The sequence below is a fragment of the Microcaecilia unicolor genome, chromosome 12, assembly GCF_901765095.1.
Source record: "Microcaecilia unicolor chromosome 12, aMicUni1.1, whole genome shotgun sequence".
NCBI lineage: Eukaryota > Metazoa > Chordata > Amphibia > Gymnophiona > Siphonopidae > Microcaecilia > Microcaecilia unicolor.
The window spans coordinates 79,353,120-79,379,051 of NC_044042.1; the positions used below are offsets into that span (position 1 = coordinate 79,353,120).

The following is a 25,932-nucleotide window of genomic DNA, read 5'->3' on the forward strand; positions in this document are numbered from 1 at the left end:
TCCCTCTTGTGCACTGTGGGATGTTGTGTGTGGCCACTGTCTCTGTTGAATCTTCTTCTCTCTTGTGCACTGTGAGATGTTGTGCATTGCCACTGTCTCTATTGAATATCCTTCTCTCTTGGATGCTGTGTGCTGCTGCTCTCTATACAAATACTTCTCCCCTCTTGTGCGCTGTGGGATGTTGTGTGTGGCCACTGTCTCTGTTGAATCTTCTTCCCTCTTGTGCGCTGTGAGATGTTCTGCATTGCCACTGTCTCTATTGAATATCCTTCTCTCTTGGATGCTGTGTGCTGCTGCTCTCTATACAAATACTTCTCCCCTCTTGTGCGCTGTGGGATGTTGTGTGTGGCCACTGTCTCTGTTGAATCTTCTTCCCTCTTGTGCGCTGTGAGATGTTCTGCATTGCTACTGTCTCTATTGAATATCCTTCTCTCTTGGATGCTGTGTGCTGCTGCTCTCCATACTAATTCTTCTTCCTCTTGTGCGCTGTGGGGTGCTGTGCATGGCCACTGTCTCTGTTGAATCTTCTTCCCTCTTGTGCGCTGTGGGATGTTGTGTGTGGCCACTGTCTCTGTTGAATCTTCTTCCCTCTTGTGCGCTGTGAGATGTTCTGCATTGCTACTGTCTCTATTGAATATCCTTCTCTCTTGGATGCTGTGTGCTGCTGCTCTCCATACTAATTCTTCTTCCTCTTGTGCACTGTGGGGTGCTGTGCATGGCCACTGTCTCTGTTGAATCTTCTTCCCTCTTGTGCGCTGTGGGATGTTGTGTGTGGCCACTGTCTCTGTTGAATCTTCTTCCCTCTTGTGCGCTGTGAGATGTTCTGCATTGCTACTGTCTCTATTGAATATCCTTCTCTCTTGGATGCTGTGTGCTGCTGCTCTCCATACTAATTCTTCTTCCTCTTGTGCACTGTGGGGTGCTGTGCATGGCCACTGTCTCTGTTGAATCTTCTTCCCTCTTGTGCGCTGTGGGATGTTGTGTGTGGCCACTGTCTCTGTTGAATCTTCTTCCCTCTTGTGTGCTGTGAGATGTTCTGCATTGCTACTGTCTCTATTGAATATCCTTCTCTCTTGGATGCTGTGTGCTGCTGCTCTCCATACTAATTCTTCTTCCTCTTGTGCACTGTGGGGTGCTGTGCATGGCCACTGTCTCTGTTGAATCTTCTTCCCTCTTGTGCGCTGTGGGATGTTGTGGATTGCCACCGTCTCTTCTGAATCTCCTTTTCTCTTGGATGCTGTGAGCTGCTGCTCTCTATACTGATTCTTCTCCTCTTATGCGCTGTGGAATCTCCTATGTTGCTGCCCTCTTTACCAACTGTTGTCTTCTTTTGCACGCTGCCCGCCTGGGATTTGCAACCTTTGGACTGGTTAGTATTGGAATTCGGAAGAGCTGATGAGAAAAAGCCATGACATTTTTTGAGAGAGATGGTAATAGAAAAGACACCGCTTCTCTTCCATACACAAAAGCATCACTGCAGAGGAATGGTGCATACACTGTGAGGTTGTGTATGTCTGAGGTTTCAGCAGCTCCCACTTCATATCCTCGGCCTATCACACCTTCTGTGACGTTTATTTATTTATTAGGATTTATTTACCGCCTTTTTGAAGGAATTCACTCAAGGCGGTGTACAGTAAGCATAGATCAAACATGAGCAATAGACAATTACAGCAGTAAAAAATATTCAACTAACAATACAAAGTATGGCAAGGTATACTTCTTGCAGCATCAGCACAATACGTAATAGAACATTATGATTGATAGTGAAGGGTAAGGCAAAGTTGTAACATATAGATGGGTAAGAAAGTAGGAACAGTTAGAAAGTAAGGTGACTGATTTGAAGAAGGTTACACATGAGGTCAGAGATGGTTAACCTACTCACTTAGCCCCTCTCATCTACCTGCACTCATATATTTAGATTGCCAGCTCTCTGGGACCCTCAGGGGCATTTGAATTCTCTTGCATACCAACTATGCCATAGAATAGGAAAAGTATCAGATTTTACTCTTTAACGGCTGCATTTCTGTCTATTGTCAGCCTCTTAATTTCATTCTCTTTTTTATTGTCACAGGCACACAATGCCGCATAGCAGGAAAGCATTGCGCAATTCACGCATCGTGAGCCAGAAGGATGATGTCCACGTCTGCATCATGTGCCTGCGAGCCATCATGAACTACCAGGTACAGCCAGCAAGAGACCAGTCTTCGGTCTCTCTGCCACTGATCTGTGTAGTGAACCAGATGCTGCCTGAGTAACTCTGGGCTCTGCCCTTTGGGCCTATGAACTTCCTTCTTGGTGCATTGGGGGACTGGTGGAAATACACTCTACAGCTGCCACAGGGCATCAGGAGGGTGTGTGAAAAACTTAGGAGGAGCCAGAAACTGGATGGCTTAGCAGGGGGAATGGATTCGTTGAGCTGTTTTATATGACTGAGGAAGTATGTTTTACTGTTGAGCCGAATGCTTTAGTTACTTGAGGAGGGTTGACATTTAGGGGCTCATTTTCGAAACAGAAAAACGTCCAAAAAATGACATTTGGACTTTTTTTTTCACAAAATGTCCAAACTGCTATTTTTGAAACACATTTTAAGATGTTTTTTTTTCTATGCAGTTCATCAAAGCGTATCCAAATCACAAGGGGGCTTGTCGGGGGCTTGCTGGATGTGTAATTTGGGTGTTCCTAACACTTGGATGTTTTTCTGACATAATGGAAGAAAGTAAAAACGTTTTGCGTTAGACCTATTTTAATAATGACTAAGTCATAAAAAGGTGCCCCAAATGACCACTGGAGGGATTAAGGCCCCCCCTTATTTCACCAGTTGTCACTGACTCCTCCCAGCCCCCAAAGATGTAAAAGAAACAGTACATATCAGGCTTTATGATAGCTTCAGATGTTGTGGCCAGTCCTATTAGACCAACAAGCAGGCTGGAGTAGCCTAGTGGTCGGTGCAGTGTACTGTAGAGAAGGGAGTCCAGGCCCATAACCAACTCTAACTATTACACTTGTTGAGGAAAGTGTGAACCCTCCAAAACCCACCAAAAACCTACTGAACTTGCAGCCAAAAGGGCTATTGTAGAGGTGTACAGTTGGGTAAAGTAGGTTTTTGGTGGGTTTTGGAGAGTTCACCATACAATATAAGGGGGTAACAGAGAGATATTTGCCTGGGACCTTTTCTGTGAAGTCCACTGCAGCACCCCCTAGGGTGCCCCACTGCTCTGCTGGGATGTCTGTGCGGTTAGTCTACTAAGAATGCTGGCTCCTCCTACATCCCAGAGGCTTTATTTTGTGCATTTTTCACTTGGTTTTATTTTTCCCAGACACATTGAGTACAACAACATCTAATCAATGGTCATTTAAAAAAAAAGACATTTTTCAGGTTCGAAAAAGGCCATGTTCACTACTTGATTTTTGGACATTTTTCATAAAACATCCAAAGTCTGATTTAGATGTCATATTGGAAATACCCCTCCGCCTGTACTAATAAAGGCATGTTTTGGCCTTCCCACAGTCTGGATTCAGCCTGGTGATGAACCACCCATCCTGCGTCAATGAAATCACGCTGAGCCTGAACAACAAGAACCCAAGGTATGCAGCACTAATGCCAGCCACTCGCACAGGAACCTTCCCACCCAACTGTGACTCAGATGAGCTGGCATCATTGACTCCCTAAAGCACAGTTAGTGGCATCCACCTGCTAGCTCCATTCATCCCTGATGCACCCCAGCTGCAGCAGGTGGTAACCTGTCAGGGACATGGGCTAAATGCTGACTGGACAGCTTGGCGATTAAAGTGATAGTTTTAGGGAGAATTGTGTGATGATGGTGAAGACATTGAGAGCATGGTAGCGATGGTGATCTTGAAGAGGGAATTATAGTATCTGTGGTGATAAGGATGGAGGTGATAAGAAAGACATGGGCAATATTGATGGTAATCCTGGTGGTAGGATATTGGTGATGGTATAGACATTGATGGTGATCTTGATGGTAAGATTATAGTGCTTGTAATGACGATGATAGTGTTGATAGTAAAAACATTGGTGGCTTGGTGATTGTCACAAAACACCTAGCCACCCGCCTGGGGTTACCTCATGGCCACGTAGAGGGTCTATCCCCAGCACAGCTCAGGGCCACCTGCACCTGCCACTTGTGCTCTACACTAGCACCCTCCTTCCACTGACTGGGTCCCAACCACCTCTGGGCGAATCTCCTGCTCTCAAATTATCTCCAGTGATTTCTAGGTTACTGGGGCCACATACCCAGTGGTCCCACAGTTTCCAGAAAGCACTCACAGACTGAACACACAAACCACCAGGATTCTTTATCAGCCCAGACAAGCAGTGTGAACAAACAAATATGTTTATTCTCAGAACTTGAACAGTGAACAAAAAAAAAGTGCAATCATCAAACAGTAACAAGTAACTGAAAAAATGGATCAATTAGAAAACTAACTAAACAGTACCTGGGAAGATCAGGACATATATCTGTTCACAGAGCATTAGCAAAGATATCTTTCTCTCTTCTGGGCTAAGACTTAAGCAACAGCCAGTACTACTGGGTAGTTTTTCAAACGCCAGGCCAATCAGAGCCCAGTCAACAAGATTTGAAAGTATACTGCTGCTTTCTTCCTGCTTGTTTTAAAGGAAAAAAACATTCATCAGTTCCCTGTAACAGCTTTACAGCAAAGAAATACCACCTGCTAGCCAAATAGTAGAAATACACTTCAAGACATAATTAAAATAGGAAAATATCTAATACATTTTACAGGCTTAAAACACACTGTTTCTTCAAAGTGATGCTGAAGCTATTCGTAGTCTTGATGATAGTATCATGATGGTGGCGTTGGTGAGGCCAATGAAAGCACTGAGAATATTCTTTATTGTAATAATGCATTAAAATTTGATAAGCAGATTAGTCATGTAATAAGATCATGTTATCACTTGTGGCAAATTTGGCAGCTCAAGCCTCTCCTGACACAGTCAAATTTAATCAAGCTGGTATATACATTTGTTATCAGCAGAATAGATTATTGCAATTCTTTATATCATGGACTTACTTTGAATAGTCTGAAGAAGCTTCAGCTTATCCAGAATACTGCAGCACACATGGTGGTAAATGAAAGAACAGATCACATAACGCCTATTTTGAAAGATTTACATTGGCTGCCTATCTTCCAGAATTGATTTTAAAATATTATGTTTGGTTTTTAAAGCTCTCTTTTTGAATTTACCTGAATATCTTTCTGATGTGCTAGCCAAGCACAATAATTAATGCTTTTTCTTGCGATCTTCTCAGCGTTGTTTGTTACAACTTCCTTCACTTCAAACTGTAAAGTTGTCTACTACAAGGAAAAGAGCTTTTAGCTATGCAGGACCTTTACTATGGAATACATTACCATCTAATGTTAGTGGCATTACAAGCTACCTTGGCTTTTGCAAGGTGTTGCAAACTTGGATTTTGAATTTTGTTTTTGTTAGGTTATGGAATCTATTGTTAATTTTAATATTGTATCTAATTTTATTCTCATTGTATGATGATGTTACTACTTTTTGAACCTGAACTATTTTATTGCACCCTTCTTTAACGCAATTGTATTAAGCAGTATATCAAATTAATAAATCCAATCCAATGGTGGGATGATAGCGATGACACCAACGGTGAGCGCTGTCATATTGGCGACTCAGTAGTTTCCTCTAACTCCCTCGTACTTCGTGCTCAGTTGCGACCAGGGCTAAGATTTAGCACTATGAATTCTCATTCCCAGCCAATTGGGGATTTTTTTCCCTATTTTTTTAAAAAATTCCCTCTTTATACCTAGTCTGCTCATTGCAGTGATGGTCTTGGGTTGGTGGCCATGCACCAGTAAGTCATTCCCGAACCCAGCAATCAAAAGCCTTGACCCTGACCAGTAGGGAGTCAATTCTGTAACAGCTCCTGGGCACCATGGTGCCATTATAAAATACTGGTGAAACTCATTATTGGTGCATCTAACATTTATGCACATACAAAGACCTGGCATAAGCATGGGGTACCTAAACGGGTCAGGGATGCACATAACTCCCTGCTCATGCTCCACTCACGTGCCTGCCCCTCTTAGCATTTACACGCTATGCAAATTAGGTGCACCATTACAGAATATTACTTAGGCCCCCTGCTCACACTTTCACACTTAGGTGTACACTCATAAGAGCTAGTGTTCTAGACACATTTACATGCACAAGAGGTGTTTATATGACAGAACTGCATTCACATGCCCCCCCTTAAGTAATAACCACTTCACCCCCCCACCCCCTCACCCCTGCCCTCTGGTGGCTGTAAATCTTGATTCAGCAGTATTCTCATCCTCACTGATCTAGAGAGCAGAATAACTGATTTGGGGAATGAGCTGGACTATAAAATAATGAGTGGAGTGGAACGGGTAGACGTGAATCGCTTGTTTACTCTTTCCAAAAATACTAGGACTAGGGGGCATGCGATGAAGCTACAAAGTAGTAAATTTAAAACAAATCAGAGAAAATATTTCTTCACTCAGCGTATGATTAAACTCTGGAATTCATTGCCAGAGAATGTGGTAAAGGAGGTTAGCTTAGTGGGGTTTAAAAAAGGTTTGTATGGCTTCCTAAAGGAAAAGTCCATAGACCATTATTAAAATAGACTTGGGGAAAATCCACTGCTTATTTCTAGGATAAGCAGCACAAAATGTATTGTACTTTTTGGGGATTGTGCCAGGTACATGTGACCTGGATTGGCCACTGTTAGAAACAGAATGCTGGGCTTGATGGACCTTCGGTCTGTCCCAGTTTGGCAATACTTATGTACTTATCGACACTTTTTGCAGGTGTTACAATCATGCAAGTGGAATTAGCATCTTCCTGAGGATACCACGGTTTCCAATACTATAAAGCCAAAGGATGCATTACACTTAGTAACGGAGTAAGACACGATCTTAAATTCTCACTGAGAAACGAATTCCTTGAAAACTCTACAAAGCTTTTGATACCGATAGGTCCAGGATGGATTTGAACTCTGTAATGCGTGACTGTAACTGCCTCAATTACTAGCTGCTCTAGCATCAAGTCTTTTCTTTAGGCAGAAGTTGGAAGAATTTTTGCAGTATTTTGTGTGTCTCATTCTGATAATTGATTTGTCCTCTCTCCTCCTGTACAGGACAAAGGCATTGGTGTTGGAGCTGCTAGCCGCTGTATGCCTGGTGCGAGGTGGGCATGAGATCATATTGGCAGCTTTTGACAACTTCAAAGAGGTAAGGATCCTGGCACGTAAATACAGCCACAGAAGTCACACCATTACTCCCAGAAAGTAGTGTGGGAATTAGCTACATCCAAGAGATGCAGATAGACCCAGAAGCTGTGATTTACATCTGGAAGTGACGTGGAGGGGCATGATCGGACGGGGGCGCCCATATCTAAGGGCACCCATCTCTAAGGACGGCCCCGTAAAGGGGTGTCCCCGATCATATTATCGAAACAAGATGGGCAGCCATCTTCCATTTCGATAATATGGTCGGGGACGTCCAAATCTCAACATTTGGGTCGACCTTAGAGATGGCCGCCCTTGGTTTTCGCTGAGAATGGAATCAAAAGACGGCCAAATCCAAGCCATTTGGTCATGGGAGGAGCCAGCATTTATGGTGCGCTGGTCCCCCTCACATGCCAGGACACCAACCAGGCACCCTAGGGGGCATTGCAGTGGACTTCAAAAATTGCTCCCAGGTGCATAGCTCCCTTACCTTGGGTGCTGAGCCCCCCAACCCCCCCCCCCCCCCACATCTGCCTGCCTGAAGTACACTGCACCCACTACAACTGCTCCAAGGACCTATATCCTGCTGCAATGGACATGAGTATGGCATTTGAGGCTGGCATAGAGGCTGGAAAAAAGTATTTGTAGCCTGTTTTTTATGGTGGGAGGGGGTTAGTGACCACTGGGGGAGTAAGGGGAGGTCATCCCCAATTCCCTCCGGTGGTCATCTGCTCAGTTCAGGCATCTTTTCACGGCTTCATCATAAAAAAAATGGACCAAGTAAAGTCGGCCAAGTGCTTGTCAGGGGCGCCCTTCTTTTTCCCATTATCAGCCGAGGACGCCCATCTCCTAATCATGCCCCAGTCCCACCTTCACTACCCTGCCGACACGCCCCCTTGAACTTTGGCCGTCCCCGTGACAGAAAGCTGTCGAGGGTGTCAAAAAATCGGCTTTAGATTATGCCGATTTGGGTGGCCTTGAGAGAAGGGAGCCCATCTCCCGATTTGTGTCGAAAGATGGGCGCCCTTCTCCTTCGAAAATGAGCTGGATAGTTACAAACCTGGAGATCCAGGAGCTGAAAGTTAGTGTTTCAATTTAAAGAACCAATATAATAAATCAGTACTTATGAATGGGCCCAGATAGGCTGGGGCCCCCACCCATTTTGGGTTTAGGCCCACCCAGTGGTGGTGCACATTATTGGCATTGCTGGCAAGGATCCTTAAGCTCCACCAGTTAAAATTGTCCTCTGCAGAACCCTCCCCCCCTCCCCCGGGACCATCTCAGTAATAGGGAAGTCGGCAATGCACATGCTCAGTTCTACTGACTTCCCCACTGCTCAGATGGCCTTGGGGGCTCTGCAGAAGACATCTTCAGCCGGTGGGGCTTCAGGATCCCCGACAGCAATGCCAACAATGTACGCCACTGCTGGGTAGGCCTGAACCCAAAGTGGGTTGTGTCTGCCCACCCAGGTCCATCTGTGGCTACGCCACCGAGTTATTGTGTTGGTTCTTTAAACTGAAACCCTAACATTCAGCTCCTGGATCCCCAGGTTTGTAACTGTGTCATTTGGGGATCCTCGACAACCAAGGTATTTCTAATGTGAAGGGAGAGGGGGGCAACAGAGAGGAAATGCATGCCACCACCTCCCCCAGAAATTGACTTCTGGCTACGCCTCTGCAGTAAATATTCTGCTGTCTCTTATGTTCCCTCACAACTTCCTCTCTCTTCTAAATGGGTTCCCTCCTTTCTGTCTATTTTCTGATACCAAGAGATGACTAAAAATACTCTAGAGGATTTGGAGCTTTCTGACAGATTTTGCCCACGTGGCTCCTGAGCAGGATTTTTTTAGTGAATCACCAAAACCTGGGCCAGTGCAAATTAGGAGGCCCCAGAGGCCTGGAACTCATAATTAATTTAAAAAAAAAAAACAGATGCAGAGGGGGTTGAGGCAGATTTTTAGTTGTAGACATGAGCAAACTTGTTTATAATTAAGGAAAACCTAGTAACTGAATTAATTTCATGTTCAGTTAAAAAAACATATGAAACATATAAACATTTCTCAATGGGGGCCCCTTTTCTGGGTGAGGCCTGGGCTAAATGGCCCTGCCTCCAGCGAGAGTACTATCAGAGGGATTCTGGGGTGAATCCCAGAGGCGTAGCTAGGTTTTGACGTCTAGGGGAGCAGACTTTTGTAAAATAGGCGCCAGAAGGGTAGGCCGGCCATAGCATCCCACAGCAGAGAAGGTGCAACTAGACATTCATAGACAAGTCAAGGCACTGCTAATGCGCCCCAAGCCTAGGGGACACTGGTGGCCGCTTTAGAGTCTCATTGGTATTTGCACATTTTCCAAGGGGAATGTACCTAGGCTCTGACTCTCTTATAAAGGTAACAACCAAATAGGAACTTCTCTGACCTTTTAAAATGTACTGCCAAGTGGCAGCCAAGTGCAAACACCAATACAAACATAGACTGAAGAAATATTTTTTACACTTGCAGCCTATATGGCAAGACGTTGGCATTTGTGTACTGCGAAGAGGAATTTCACACAATAGGCTGCAGTTAGAAAAATGCTGAGGTGGATTTAGTGACAGTGCTGGTACAGTACTGAATCTGAATTTACAGAAATACAGGTTAATAAATACAAACCAAATGTATACGCTGATATCTTTTTACTGAAACTTAAGACACTTTAATCAACTTACTAGTTTTGTATTATGCCTCTTAAAACAGAGAGAAAAACCGAAGTTCAATAAACAAAGTTCCTTGGTTAAGAACCATTGGTCTAGGCACATGCAAAAACACACACACCAGGGGCGTATCTGGAATCCGGCGGTAGGGGGGGCCAGAGCCAGAGAGGGGGGGCACATTTTTGCCTCCCTCCCCCCCCCCCCCCCCGCTGCCGCCGCCGCCGCCGCCTCTCTCCACCCCCTCCCCGCCGTCAACCCTCCCCCGCTGCTTACTTTTGCTGGCGCCGAGGTCCCGACCCGCAGTCTCCGTTTTTCGTCTTCCTCCGTGGCCATGCTTCCAGGAAGTAACGCTGCAGTGCTGATTCGTTGACCCCAGTTCGACGTCTGACGTCAGACGCCGAACTGGATTCAACGAATCAGCACTGCAGCGTTACTTCCTGGAAGCATGGCCACGGAGGAAGACGAAAAACGGAGATTGCGGGTCGGACCTCGGCGCCAGCAAAAGTAAGCAGCGGGGGAGGGTTGACGGCGGGGAGGGGGGCCAGGGCGAAATCTGCGGGGGCCCAGGCCCCTGTGGCCCCACGCAGATACGCCCCTGACACACACACACCCAAAATGATGGAAACAAACTTCTTGAGTGGCTAAAATCACCAAAACTCTGGTTAATGACTTTTGTGTGGGCCCTTTTCTATATATACTTCCCATAGTCTCACACGCTGCACAAAATTCAATGGTAGATCACAGGTTGCCCACCCTGGGATAGTATAAACCTTGCACCTCCAGTTCTGTGTATCCCACTTACAACTCACCATAGAAAAAATATTCACCAGTATACCTACTACTGGGAAACTAGAACAGGCTGTACCGTTACAGATTCCTACACAAACATGCTTGCACAATCCTTTATCTTAGTTGCTCATAAGGAACAAGGATAGATCCTCACCTGGTACAAAATAGGGAGACCACAAAAGACATTCATAAAAACTGAAATTGTGACCCCCCCACCCCCACCCCCACCCCTCCGCTCTATCCAGGAAAGCTAGGCTCTATAAGCAGTACAAAATACAAACACAGAAAAGATATACATTTCCCCAAACGGACACACCTCAATTTTTAAAAATGTATTAAATAATATTTTTTCTACCTTTGTTGTCTGGGTATTTTTCCCCTAATAGGGCTGGTCTCAGATTCTTTTCCACTTTATTGTGTCAGTCTGAGTCTTCTCCAAAATATTGTCCAGGTTTGCCCCACCTATGCAGACTCCTTGTTTCCCTTGCCTCCTCCTAGGAGTCCTATCCCCTCAAGCCCGACACCAAAAAGGTTGAAGAAAACAGGAGGCAGGATGAGGTCAAAAAGTTGAAACCAATTAAGTTGTTAGACTGTTTCCCCCTTCCCCACGCAGCCATCATCTAGCACACTGAAAACAAAGCAAGCAAACCTATTAGACTGGAATTCGTTGCCGGAGAACGTGGTACGGGCGGTTAGCTTGACGGAGTTTAAAAAGGGGTTAGATAGATTCCTAAAGGACAAGTCCATAGACCGCTATTAAATGGACTTGGAAAAATTCCACATTTTTAGGTATAACTTGTCTGGAATGTTTTTACGTTTGGGGAGCGTGCCAGGTGCCCTTGACCTGGATTGGCCACTGTCGGTGACAGGATGCTGGGCTAGATGGACCTTTGGTCTTTCCCAGTATGGCACTACTTATGTACTTATGTACTTATGTACTTATGAGCTGCTGCATCCACCCTGTCATTCTTTATTGTTGGTAGCATTTTTATTTAATCTCATTTATATTAAACATGCTGGCTTGTGCACCATATGGATGTACACAGAGGAAGTATTTTTTTCACGGAGAGGGTGGTGGATATGTGGAATGCCGAAGTGGTGGAGATGAAAACGGTAATGGAATTCAAACATGCGTGGGATAAACACAAAGGAATCCTGTTTAGAAGGAATAGTTCCTCGGAATCTTAGCAGAGATTAGGTGGCGACGCCGGTAATTGGGAAACAAAATGGGAGCGGGGCAGACTTCTACGGTCTATGCCCTGATCATGACTGAATAGATAGGGATGGGCTGGAGTGTAAATTTTAAGGGGCTTCCATGTTAGCTTCAGAACTTAGTACAAGAACAGTACTGGGCAGACTTCTACGGTCTGTGCCCTGAGAAAGGCAAGGACAAATCAAACTCGGGTATACATATAAAGTATCACATACCATGTAAAATGAGTTTATCTTGTTGGGCAGACTGGAAGGACCGTACAGGTATTTATCTGCTGTCATTTACTTTGTTATGTTACTATATTGGTTTAATCGGTTACAGTACTACATTTTAAATCATTGTGTCATTTGGAGGGTCTGGCTATAGGGACTCTCCCTCACCCCCTGTATTCGAGCAGAGATGTTTTCACCTAGTAAAAGGTCACCAAAACAGACATCAGATTAGAGAGCTGCACGGCTTCCGTCCCCGCGGGAATCCCGCGGAACCCGCGGGATTCCCGCGGGGACGGAGGCAGTTCCTGCGGGGTTCCCGCGGGGATGGAAGCAGTTCTGCGGGGTTCCCGCGGGGACGGAGGCAGTTCCTGCGGGGTTCCCGCGGGGATGGAAGCAGTTCTGTGGGCTTCTCGTGGAAGTGTAAGCTGCACCTGCACCAGCCTCTCATCTACCGAATACCAATTTATTTGAGTGCTGTCTCTTCCTCCTCTTCTTCCTTGCTTTAACAGCATAAATTTGGAAATGGAAGTTATATAAAAGCTAACCTTAAATGGCTGCATGTGTGTGGATATGTCAAGTGACACTTAGATGGCGACTCTGGCTGTGATGAACTAGAGCTGATACCTGGCAGACTTGTATGGTCTGTGTCTCTTTCATGGCAATCTGGTGTAGGATGGGCTGGAAAGGGCTTAGACAGCAACTTCAGTGGCTGGAACATAAGGACAGTGCTGGACAGACTTTTACGGTCTGTGTCCCACAAATGAGAACATGAATAGGCTGGAGTGGGCTTCGATGGCAACTCCAGCAGTTGGAACATAAGGATGGGGCCAGATAGACTCCTGTGGTCTTTGTTCCAGAAACACGAAAGAAAGACCATAATCAAGTATATAATATCACACTCGTTGATTTAATGATGAATTGATCATGAGTGTGACTATTGGGCAGAGTGGATGGACCGTTCAGGTCTATTTGCTGTCACTTACTATGTTACTGTTAATCCTCTTTGCTCCCAGGCTGGTGCACAGACCTCAGCTCTGACACAGGCACGAGAATCAGATGTCACCTGACCTACTGGCGCGTGCATGTGGCGTGAATGGACTCATCCTCAGCACACACTGCCAGTGAATCAGAGACAAATCTTACATGTGCGCACCAGAGTGTTCCAAGTTCCAACTTCTATTCCTTCCTTGCCTACAGTGCTGTGGCTCAAATCCAGAAAGGGAGCTGACTGGAACTTTCTTTTATGTACTATTAAATTCTTACGGGGATGGGTGGGGATGGGTTAAATTCTTGCGGGGACGGGTGGGGACGGGTTGGAATGGTTTTAATTTTTGCGGGGATGGGTGGGGACGGGTAAGATTCCAGCGGGGATGGGTGGGGACGGGTAAGATTCCAGCAGGGACGGGCGGGGATGGGTTAGATTTCTGTCCCCATGCAACTCTCTACATCAGATGCAGATGTGATTCCATGTGTCCCAATGAAAGAAGAGTTTAATTTTACTTCCATTTAATTTCAGCATATTCCATCATTAGTATCACCAGGCTTCCCAAAGGCAGATTACAGCAACAGTTAAGATCAAGAAACAGCATATTCTCACTGACATTTTGCCATCTGTATAGCATAGAACAGTGCAGAAAAATGAGCACAAAATACAAAGATTATAACTGCAGTTTCCCCCAACTATAATAATTTTTAAGCTGTTTTAGTGATGTTCAATTTTTATTTCATGATATTTATAGCTAGATATGGGAAGCTTTCAAATAAATGTAAAAAGCTATCAAATAAGTAAAAATGAAAACAAAATCTTTTGTCCTCCACCTTTTAAGGCACTGCCTATCCAACTGGAACAGCTTTAGACCACACGTTTATATTTTAAATAATCTTTTGCTATTGGTTTAGCATTTGCTATTGTTTTGAGTGAACTAAAGTCCGTATAATGGACTAGAAAGGAACACCCCATCTCCTGTTTTCTTCAATCTCCTTGGACATCAAGTCACTTCACTGGCTTCCTATCCGTTTCCGCATACAGTTCAAACTCCTCTTATTGACCTATAAGTGCATTCACTCTGCAGCTCCTCAGTACCTCTCCACTCTCATCTCCCCCTACATTCCTCCCCGGGAACTCTGTTCACTGGGTAAATCTCTCATATCTGCACCCTTCTCCTCCACCGCTAACTCCAGACTCCGTTCCTTTTATCTTGCTGCACCATATGCCTGGAATAGACTTCCTGAGCTGGTACGTCAAGCTCCATCTCTGGCCTTCTTCAAATCTAAGCTAAAAGCCCACCTTTTTGATGCTGCTTTTAACTCCTAACCCTTACTCACTTGTTCAGAACCCTTATTTTATCATCCTCACTTTAATATTCCCTTATCTCTTGTTTGTCCTTTTGTCTGTCCTAATTAGTTTGTAAGCTCTGTCGAGCAGGGACTGTCTCTTCATGTTCAAGTGTACAGCGCTGCGTATGTCTAGTAGCGCTATAGAAATGATAAGTAGTAGTACATCACCCCTTGCTTCCCTGGCCCCCCTCCTCTCTGGGTCTCCCTTGATGACCCCTCTTGTTTTGACTATCTTAGTCTGCCCTCCCCCCACACCACACACAGTGTATTTTATTTCCATTATGTCCCCCTTTTAAAATTTATTTTATGGGCTAAAGAAGAGAGAGAAAGAGAGTGTGTGTGTGTGTCTCACCATCCCTCCCCTTTCTTTATTTTTTTTTTTATTTTATGGGCTAAAAAAAAAGGCTATGTGTGTACCCTCCCCCTCCTGTCCATCGATCGCCTTCTGTAACCCCCCCCCCCCCCCCCGCCAGCCAAACCAGGGGCCCCAGAGCCAATTTGGGGGGCCCACCCCGTAGCCCCCTGTAACTATGCCCCCACCCCGTAGCCCCCTGTAACTATGCCACTGCTTCAAACATTTAAGGCCCAGTATTCAAAACCATATAACCTGGTAGGAGAGGCTAAATGGGAATCATCTGCCTATCCGACAACTCCAATAGTTGGAATGTAAGGACTAAGGACAGTGCTGGGCGGACTTCTACGGTCTGTGTCCTGAAAATGACAAAAAAAGATCAAGAATACGTATTTTATACCAAATTCATTGTTGATTTAATCATGAAATCATAATGAGTGTGATTGCTGGGTAGACGTTCAGGTCTTTATCTGCTGTCATCTACTATGTTAATCAGCAGCAGATACCCAGATGGTGCCGCTGAAAATTCCCTCTAACTGGTCAAACAGAAACTGCCTATCTTGTGGGTGGTCTGCGGTGGGGTCAGCACTTATCTGGTTAAATGCCAAGATTCAGGGGCCCTTTTACTAAGGTACGTATGGCGCCTACACGTGTCCAGTGGACGTCAATTTGGAACTACTGCCTGGCTACCGCATAACCCGGGCAGTAATTCCATTTTTCACGCGCGTCCAATACGCGCAGCAGAAAATAGTTTTTGTTTTCTACCACATGGCGCTACCAGGCGGTAATCAGCAGTGTACGCACGCTGACGATTACCGCCCGGTTAACGTGTGAGACCTTACCGCTAAATCAATGGGTGGAGGTAAGGTCTCAGGCCCAAAATGGACGCTCAGCAATTTTTATTTTGCCACATGTCCATTTTCAGCCCCCCAAAAAAGCCTTTTTTTTTGCAGGCGAGCTGAAAAATGGACCTGCGCGCATCCAATACACACGCCTACAACAGCGCAGGCCATTGTTCGGTGCACCTTAGTAAAAGGACCCCTCAGTCCTTCACCAGATAAGTTAACCAGATAAATAGGACCAGGATGGTTATGCAACCCCAAAATGCATTTCTTTCAGCCCCCCTCCCTCTCTCCCCCCCCCCCCCCACGGGTTTAGCATCTCTCCCTCCCATGGGCCAGCATCTTCTCCCACCTCAGTTCAGTTTCTCTTTCCCTCTCCTCTGTCCTCCTTCCCGTGGGTCTGGCACTGCTCCCTCACCTCGCTCACTTCTCTGCAGTCCTGTAAAGTTTACCTCGGTTGCCCTTGGATCCTCCCTCTGCCACATCCTGCCTCCTCTGATGTAATTTTTTGTGGGTGGGTTGCAACAGAGGGAAGACCTAGGGGTTGGCAGAATGGAGCCTATCCTGCTGCTTCTGTTGTGCCACCAGCAACAGGATCACAGAGGAATGAAAGAGATGAGGGAGCAGTGCCAGACCCACAGGGAGGGGGAAGAGAGAAAGGGAGAGAGTGGACGGGGGGGGGGGGGGGGGGGGGAGGAAGAAAAGGTTTAAACTGTAGACCAAGTGAGGTCAGAGGCTGGGTATTTTGGCGCCACAGCCTCACCTGGTCCAGTGGTTAGGCCAGCCGTGAATAGGACCCCATAAATAGCAGTCCAGGCTTTGTATCTGGTTAAGGGCTGAATATCAGCACTAATTGGCATTAATTAGAATTTATGCGCACTACTTGCTAAGCGTATTCAGTAAAATGGTGCGCTCAAATTCTGATGTGAGCTGCCAAAAGGGGGGGCATGGCCACAGGTGTGGAATAGGCAGTTTGGGGGCATTACGAAAATTTATGCGTAGGGTTATAGAATAAACTTGCTCCACGCCTAAGTTAGGCGTCGGTATTTACATCAAATTTTACTTGGCTTAAATGGATGCGCCTAGAGTTACGCACTGTCTTGGCCGCTAGGCGTATTCTATAAACTCATTATGTATATTCTATAAACAGCACCTAAATGTAGGTGTTGTCTATAGAATATGCCTAGGCGGAAATGTTTTTTTGGCGCCAATTTTTCAGGCGCCATAAATAGAATCTGGTCCCTAGTGTGTAACTGTTAGGTTGGAGTTCTTAGGGGACAGGCATGGGCATGCCACAGGGAGGGCTGACGTTCATGCAGGATACTTACAGATCCAGAGATGGCTACTAAGGGAAAGGGAAGGGAAATGGGACTTGATATACTGCCTTTCTGAGGTTTTTGCAACTACATTCAAAGTGCGGTTTACATATATTCAGGTACTTATTTTGTACCAGGGGCAACGGAGGGTTAAGTGACTTGCCCAGAGTCACAAGGAGCTGCAGTGGGAATCGAACCCAGTTCCCCAGGATCAGAGTCCACTGCACTAACCACTAGGCTACTCCTCCACTAGCAACATTCCATGTAGAAGCCTGCCCTTGCAGATCAGCAATGCGGCTGTGCAGGCTTCTGTTTCTGTGAGTCTGACATCCTGCACGTACATGCAGGACGTCAGACTCACAGAAACAGAAGCCTGCGCGGCCGCATTGCTGATCTCCAAGGGCAGGTTTCTACATGGAATGTTGCTAGTGGAATAGCAACATTAACATTCCATCTAGAATCTCCAATAGTAGCAACATTCCATGTAGAATCTCAAATAGGGAAAGGGAAATGGGACTTGATATACCGCCTTTCTGAGGTTTTTGCAACTACATTCAAAGCGGTTTACATATATTCAGGTACTTATTTGTACCTGGGGCAATGGAGGGTTAAGTGACTTGCCCACAGTCACAAGGAGCTGCAGTGGGAATTGAACTCAGTTCCCCAGGATCAAAGTCCACTGCACTAGCCACTAGGCTACTCCTCATAAAGCGTATGGGGATAGACTTAAAGATCTCAATATTTATACTTTGGAGGAAAAGCGGGAGAGGGGAGATATGATAGAGACATTTAAATACCTATGAGGCATAAATGCACAGGAGAGAAGTCTCTTTCAATTGAAAGGAAGCGCTGGAATGAGGGGGTGTAAGATGAAGGTAAAAGGGGATAGACTCAGAAATAACCTGAGGAATTACTGCTTGCCCTGGGATTAGTAGCATGGAATGTTGCTAGTAATTGGGTTTCTACCAGGTACTTGTAACCTGAATTGGCCACTGTTGCAGGGCTGACCCAAGGCAAGATGCCACCTCAGGCAGAGCTAGGATGCCACTGCTGCTTGAGCCGAAGCTAGGATGCTGCCCCCCTTCCTACCTGCCACAGGCATCCAGCATCTCACCTTTGCGGCATTACTCAGCAGCAGCATCGATTCCCATATGCTGCCTTGCTGCCGGCATCCACCTCTTCCCTTTACTGCGGCTGCCTAAGCCTCTGACGAAACAGGAAGTTACATCAGAGAGGCGGCTGCAGTATAGGGAAGAGGCAGGTGCCAGTGGCAGGGCAGCGTATGGGAATCGATTCTGCTGCTGGGTAATGCCGCCAGTGCCGGGTAACACTGGGGAGATGCTGCTTCTGAAGAGTTCTGCCCCAGGTGGCCTAATGGTCGGCCGCCCCTGCACTGTTGGAAGCAGGATACTCAGCTCAATGAACCATCAATCTGACCCAGTATGGCTATTCTTAACTTATGTTCTTATGGAAAAGGTGGTGAATTCGTAGAACAGTCTCCACGTGGAGGTGATGGAGATAAAAAACTGTATCTGAATTGAAGATAGCATGGGACAAGTATATAGGATCTCTAAGGGAGAGGAAGGGATAGCAGATGGCATGGATGGGCAGACTGGATAGGCCGTATGGTCTTTATCTGCCTACATTTTTCTATATTTCTATGTAAGTTATGTGTGTAAATGCCGCACTTAGTATATCCATTTACACCAGCCATAGACCTGCCATAAATGCAATGCCTACATTGAGGTGTGTCAAAGCGGGTTTATGCAAATATCCTATAAGAACACTTATGCATGTAACAGTTTTTATAGAAAACATAGACTCACTGCAGTACCAGAATTGCCTCTTACAGGCTGCTGGATGTGAGAAGAGTTTGTCACTCCTGCCTGTCTTCTTTGGGCTGCCCTGTGCCTTGTTTCTGTCTGATGGACTCCCACCTGGCCCACCTTACTCTTCCTTATGTTCTTTCTGCTGTTCTCCTTAAAGGTCTGCGGAGAAAAAAATCGATTTGAGAAGCTGATGGAGTATTTCCAGAACGAGGACTCTAGTATCGACTTTATGGTGAGCCCCTTACTTCCATCTTTCTGCTTTTTGGAGGGCTTGGTAGGGTGGGGGAGGTGCTTTCAGCATGTTTTTGTAAGGTGCATTAAGTTGTTTAAGCATCTGCCTCCATGCCAAGGTGTGAAAAGAGGAAAATGTTTCAGTCTCAGCTGGTAAGTCAGAGATTTTCTTTTTTTGTGTGTGTGTGGGGGGGGGGGGGGGGGGGTCAATGGACTGATAGAACTATGATTGGATAACCCATCTTTTTCACACTGCTTGTAAATCCTAACCAGTGCTGTAGCTAGGTGGGGCGCCAGGGGAGCAGCCCCAAACGGAGTTCTGCCGGCACTGGCACCTATTTTTTTCTCGTTGTGTTGCATTGAAAATGTGCGCCGGCGAAAGTCCGTTCTTGCGCCGCTTTTGCTCCCCCCTTACTGTCAACCTGACTCCACTTCTGCTCCTAACCCCTATTCACTTCTTCAGTACCCATGTCTGTTTTATCATTCCCACCTTAGTGATTCCCTTATTTGTCCTGTTTGTCTGTCCTGATTAGATTATACGCTCTGTCTAGAAGGGACTGTCTTTTCATGTTCAAGAGTGCAGCGCTGCGTATGTCTAGTAGCGCTATAATAATAACTAGTAGTAGAAGTCTTTGGGATTCTGGAATCTTGTTATTCTGTGGGATTCTGGAATCTTGCTACTCTGGGATTCTGCACAGAATCTTGCTACTCTGTGTCCTTGCCCCTTATTTGTCCTGTTTGTCCTGATTAGATTATAAGCTCTGGTAAGCAGGGACCGTCTCTTACATGTTCAAGTGTAGAGCTCTGCGTACGTCTAGTAGCGCATAGAAATGATAAGTAGTAGTAGCAGTAGAATGGATTCTCCCTCCTGAAGCAGTAACCTGTTCCGAGGCAGAGGGAGCAGAGAACCAGCGGAGTCGACAGGCGTGTGGCTGCTCTCTGCACCCTCCAGCAGCGTGCACCCGGGGCGGACTGCCCCCACCGCCCCGCCCTTGCTACGCCACTGGACCCTTGTACTAAGCTGCAGTAAAGAGTGGCCTGCGCTATGACTAGTGTGTGGGTTTCCCACACGCTGAAGCCCCTTTTAGCGCAGCGGTAAAATGGCCCTATTTTCTATTTCCCCCATTAACAGCCACATGCTAATTTCCCAATTAGCGAGTGGCCATTAGTGCAGGAGCCCTCATCGACACCTATTTATTAGGTACTAAGGACTCCTGCACTAAGCATGCGCTAACTGGTTAGCGACAATTCAGCTGTGCTAACCGATTAGCATTTGGCATGCCTACTCTCCACCACAAAACATGCCCCGAGCACAGAACTACTTGGGACACCCTGTGGTAATGGATTTTAACCTGCAGTAAGCACAAATTAGTATTTACCGTAGCTTATTAAAAGGACTTCTTCGTTTCTTGATTGTTCTTCCTCCCATTTTTCTTTTCCTTGATTTCCTTAGCCAGATTGTTTACTTCTTTTTTTTTTTTTTTTTTTTTTTTTTTTTAAATGTTTGCTGATTTTTTTTATTGATGCTTTTATGGCCTGACTATGTTTATTAACTTTGAAGTTTTTATATTCTGAAACTCAATTAAAAAAAAAAAAGAGAGAGAGAAGCAGAACACATACTGGATGCATTTGGGTATGAAATGAAGGGAGCAGTTCACAATCAAACCAATATCAGAAACTCAAAATAAAGGCTGCATGTTGAGGTCTAAAGTTGGGCTTACAGTGAGCCCTATGGCCTTTATCTTTCTGCTTCTCTGGTTACTACACAGAGCCACAAAACCAGGACTGGCTCAGCTCTTCCATCACTTAGAAAGCAGTTTCCCTCTGCAGTACTCTCTGGGGTGCATACACTAAAGTCAAATCATCCATTGAATCTTGAGCACCCAGGGAAACAAAATGAGCAGCAAAATGCTGCCTTTTATATTTCACTTTGTTTACCTGGTTCTTGGAATGTGCAAGACAAAAGAGTTTTGGTTCCTTTTAAAGAAAATGTGCCTTTTCCCTGTGATTTGGGGGATTTTTTTCTGCTTCATTTCACACATTCATTTTAATAAAGAAATGTTTAATCCACGTTAGAGCTTTTTAAGACTTGTAAATCAGGTATACACATGTTAATTCATAGATTAATGCATGCTAAATTAATTTTGTGTGTGCTAACTTTCTTAAGGTGCTCTTATGAACCAAATGCATGCTATTCGATTCCATTTAGAGATGGACCCTTGTTTCAATCTACACAGAAAGCCTGCAGCACAGTTTCTCATAGTGTTACAACACCCCTAAAGAACATTTCATGTAACACTGCAGAATGCTTGTAACCACAAGGGAGCCACCTCTGAGGGTGTCAGTGGATGCTAAGCACACCCAATACTGAGCAAGCTCCTTCACTGTGTCTAGGAAGTATAATTTGTATTGGGTTTAGCACCCCCAATCATTTTGAAATGTTGCTTGGAGTGGAATGGGTAGATGTGAATCTCTTGTTTATTCTTTCCAAAAATACTAGGAGGCATATTTTCAAAGCACTTTGGGAGGCTAAGTTCCATATGTTTCTATGGAACTTTGGGAGGCTAAGTGCTTTGAAAATAAGCCTCTAGGGCTAGGAGGCACACAATCAAGCTACTAAGTAATATATTTAAAACAAACTGGAGAAAATATTTCTTCACTGAATGTGTAATTAAACTCTGGAATTTATTGCCAGAGAATGTGGTAAAAGAAGTTAGCTTAGCAGGGTATAAAAAAGGTTTGGATAATTTCCTAAAAGAAAAGTCCATAAGTCATTATTAAGATGAACTTGGGATTTATAACTGGCATTGGGATGCCCTCCTCAGATGAGTCTTTTAGATATGTCTACTGTTGTTGAAGGTACCCAGGTTTCCGCTTTATGGGGGTCTTTTACTAAGCTGTGGTAGCATTTCTAGCTCATGGCAGAAATAAGCTTGCAGTAAACACAGAGATGCCCATACTCCTATGGGCGTCTTGGCATTTACCGCCAGCTGATTTCTACCGCAGCTTAGTAAAAGACCCCCCTGTTTCTTTGCAAATCGATGAATTCTGCTTCAATGGATTCACCTTGACCCCCCAACTTTGACACAGTGGCGTAATCAGATGTATGCTTTAACATGGAGCGCACATTGGTGCAGGTAAAAAGTTCTATGGTGAGGAAAAAGTTTCTTCGCACATGGCTTCCTTATCTACATACTCTCAACTTGAGTGCGATCTGCTCTCCTGAATGCTTTGATTGCTGGACAATGTTAAAAGTTTTGTTGTGGGGCACGTCATTGTAGGATGGATTGGGATTTAGTGATAGGGGAGGATTTGGCGTGGAGTTGTGGATGGGTAGAAAATGGGGGGTGAAGGGAGAGTTGGGGGTACTTATTTGTGAATTTTATGTCCTTGACTTACATCATGTTGCTTCTTACTGTTTCTACTGCCTATTTCTAGGATAAGCAGCATAAAATCTGTTTTACTGTTCTGGGATCTTGCCAGGTGCTTGTGACTTGAATTGGCCACTGTTGAAAACAGAATACTAGGCTTGATGGACCTTCAGTCTGTCCCAGTATGGCAATGCTTATATTCCCAAATGCTGTAGCCAAAATGATCATGTCAAAGTGAATATGAATTAGTCACCATGCTAGGGAAGGAGGGTATAGAGATGCCACCAGACCACAGTCCCCACAGCTCCTGCTTTTTCATTGGATTGACTTTGGGCAGTGTAGAGATTGATTCTGGGCAGAGTTGAGTGTGCTGGATGGATGTCAGGGAGACCTGCTGCTTTAATGCTTCCGTTCTAATCACAGCAACATCTTCACACATTTATTCCCTGTCTCTAAAATGCTGTTCACTGACAGAAAAAAAAATACCAATTTAGTGTTGAAGGCTAAAAATACTTCTTCTCACCGCCTGGTCCCGCATCCCCCGCTTCCCACCAGCTGTGAAACCAGCGCCTCTATTAAAAGATGCTGCAGATCCCTTGGTAAAATCCTGGTCTGACAAATTACATGGATGAGAGAGAGAGAAAGAGAGAGATACCCAACACAGCCCATTGCCAACCAGCTTTGCCAAAATTGTAATATGTGTCACAGAACGTATCGTAAGAACTGCATTTTTTTTGTGTCTTGTATTACCACATGCTCTATGCTTTTCCATGTTTTTTTCCTCCATTCAATCAGGTGGCCTGCATGCAGTTTATCAATATCGTGGTCCATTCCGTGGAGAACATGAATTTCCGGGTTTTCCTACAGTATGAGTTCACCTTCCTTGGACTGGATGACTATCTGGAGGTGAGATGGGTTCAGCGAGGGGGAAGATGGGGAGGGAACATTTTGCAGATACTATGCTGGAATCTCACCTGGTGCAACACACACCCTAGCGCCCCTACTGCACCATGGCCATGAAGAGGAGACAATGGATGGAGAACAAAGTAAAGGTGGGGGGATTTTGAATGAAATGGTGCCTATGTGAATTGGCCCTTTAGCCTTGTGCTGGCACTTGTTTTACAAAAGTTCTGCTCCCCCTGATGGCAAAACCTGGCTACGCTTCTGGGTGGCAGGTGGGGAGGGGTCAAGCCGGTATTATTTCAGGCACAACAAAATGAATTCTCCCGGCCCCCTTGAAACCTTCTTCAAAATCCATTTCTGTCTTCAGCTTAATGCCCAACTGGGGTGGGAGGGTTGGGGGAAGGCACCTTGAATTCTCTTTAGATGGTGCTGGTTAAGACAGTTAAACCAGGGTTAAAGCTTGGTGAGAAGGTCAGGCTTCCCAATGTCAAGGCTGATGCCTGTAAGTTCTCAGAAGGCCCCAGATGTCAGGAAGAGAGCCCATCACCAGGGTGAGGGAGGCTGAAACTGCCCTCGGGCTTCTGCTATCTCTGTATTTTGCAGAAACTAAAGTTCACGGAAAGCGACAGGCTACAGGTGCAAATCCAAGCGTATCTGGATAATGTTTTTGATGTCGGTGCGCTGTTGGAGGACACTGAGACCAAGAATGCTGTGCTGGAGCACATGGAGGACCTGGAGGACCAGGTGTTACAGGTAAATGGTCTAGGAGAGGAAGATGGGGCTTTGGCTACAAAGCTGGGCAAACAGCTGTTAAAGATGCTCTGGAGAGAAGTGATTGTGCTTCCTAGGGCATGAGTTTATCAGATGATGATGTCTGTGTTCATGTCAAGAAGCCCCATGACAGATAACTGCATTGAGGCACCACATCCTGGAGCTGAATATGAACAGATATCTCTGATGCTCTGTTTGCTGTTCCTTTGGCACTTGAGGATATTAATAAAATAATGGTGGTAGTTGTAATATGGTTATGGGCTTACTGGGAGGTGGAGATGTGTCAACTAATGCTACTTCCTCCCATTTCTTCTGGATCCACCATCAGAGTTTTAGGATAACCACAAAAAATCTGCATGAGATAAAGTCACATACATTAAAGATCAAGTCTCGATTATCCAACCTAAACGAGACCGACCCGTTGTCGGATAAATCAAAAGTCCAATAATACGGAAAACAATGGAAACCCCCTCAAACAATGCAGAAACAAAGGCAGCAAAAGCAGGGTCTCGGCTCACAACGGTGGTAAACGTAGGGTCCCGGGTTTGGAAAGCAGAAAAAGAAACCGTGTGACATCACCGGGAGTCTGTCAGATATGCCATATGGTCTGATTAGCGAAGGTCAGATAAGCGAGATTGTGCTGTATATGTACATTTATTTCCAGTGTGTGTTTTCTAGCAAAAAAGGTGCCAGTACTCAAATGAGAGGCCACTCTTCAGGGTTGGGGTTATCACTGAGGGACCCACCCCACAATAGCCAGGCCCCCTGCAACCAGTCACAGAATCTATGAAAAGGCAGAATTGGTGTGTAGAGCCTGAGCTCTTTCATTATAACTTGGGGACCATGAGTCAATTTTAGCGGACAATGAAAAAGGTGCGGGTACTCAGTACCCCCAAGTACCCCCTCAAAAAAAGCCCTGTTTATTTCATGCATGTGCTGAAAACCCAACCGGCTGTGGAGTCACCGGGACAAGTTTGAGAAGCCCTGCTAAAGAAGCCTGCAGAGTGAAAGTCACTGCAAGTCTTTGAGTTTTCTTCCAAAATTGTCAGAGGCCAATCCGATTCTTCCTGCTCCCTCCCCCCCCCCCCCCCCCCCCCCCGGATTATTCACTTGCAGGGTTAGCCCTGGCTTGGCAATACAGTACCCTCAAACCTCTTATGTGATTCCAAAGGTCTAGTGTGTGCAGCGTTCTTTTTTTTCACAGCTCACGGACAGGCTCCAAGACACAGACAATGATTATATGGGGAAGATCGCAGAGTTGGAGAAACAGCTGACCCAGGCACGAAAAGAGCAGGACGTGTTACGGGTGAGTGTGGACACAGAATAAGGGGGTCGGAGGGGAGATTCACTCTATCTGTGTAACGTGGGTTCAGCTGTACAGACTCTATAGATTTATTTGTATATCAAAAACCATTTTATAAAAACCTAAAAATTGACTTTGAGAATAACATAGTAGCATAGTAACATAGTAGATGACGGCAGAAAAAGACCTGCACGGTCCATCCAGTCTGCCCAACAAGATAAACTCGTATGTGCTACTTTTTGTGTATACCCTACCTTGATTTGTACCTGTCCTCTTTAGGGCCAGACCGTATAAGTCTGCCCAGCACTATCCCCGCCTCCCAACCACCAGCCCCGCCTACCACCACCGGCTCTGGCACAGACCATATAAGTCTGCCCGGCATTATCCCCGCCTCCCAACCACCAGCCCCCCCTACCACCACCGGCTCTGGCACAGACCATATAAGTCTGCCCAGCATTATCTCCGCCTCCCAACCACCAGCCCCGCCTCCCACCACCGGCTCTGGCACAGACCGTATAAGTC

The 25,932-nt window shown here is 45.6% G+C and overlaps 1 protein-coding gene across 1 annotated transcript in view; it reads left to right on the forward strand.

Moving 5' to 3' along the window:
- The window catches only part of FMNL1 (formin like 1), a 138,688-nt gene that overhangs the window by 81,754 nt on the left and 31,002 nt on the right, over window positions 1-25,932 (forward strand). The window contains exons 7-13 of the mRNA XM_030220847.1: window positions 2,072-2,180; window positions 3,509-3,585; window positions 7,164-7,257; window positions 18,989-19,063; window positions 23,229-23,339; window positions 23,940-24,089; window positions 25,312-25,413. Coding sequence (XP_030076707.1) covers window positions 2,072-2,180; window positions 3,509-3,585; window positions 7,164-7,257; window positions 18,989-19,063; window positions 23,229-23,339; window positions 23,940-24,089; window positions 25,312-25,413 — 718 coding nt within the window. The remainder of the gene's footprint in view (window positions 1-2,071; window positions 2,181-3,508; window positions 3,586-7,163; window positions 7,258-18,988; window positions 19,064-23,228; window positions 23,340-23,939; window positions 24,090-25,311; window positions 25,414-25,932) is intronic.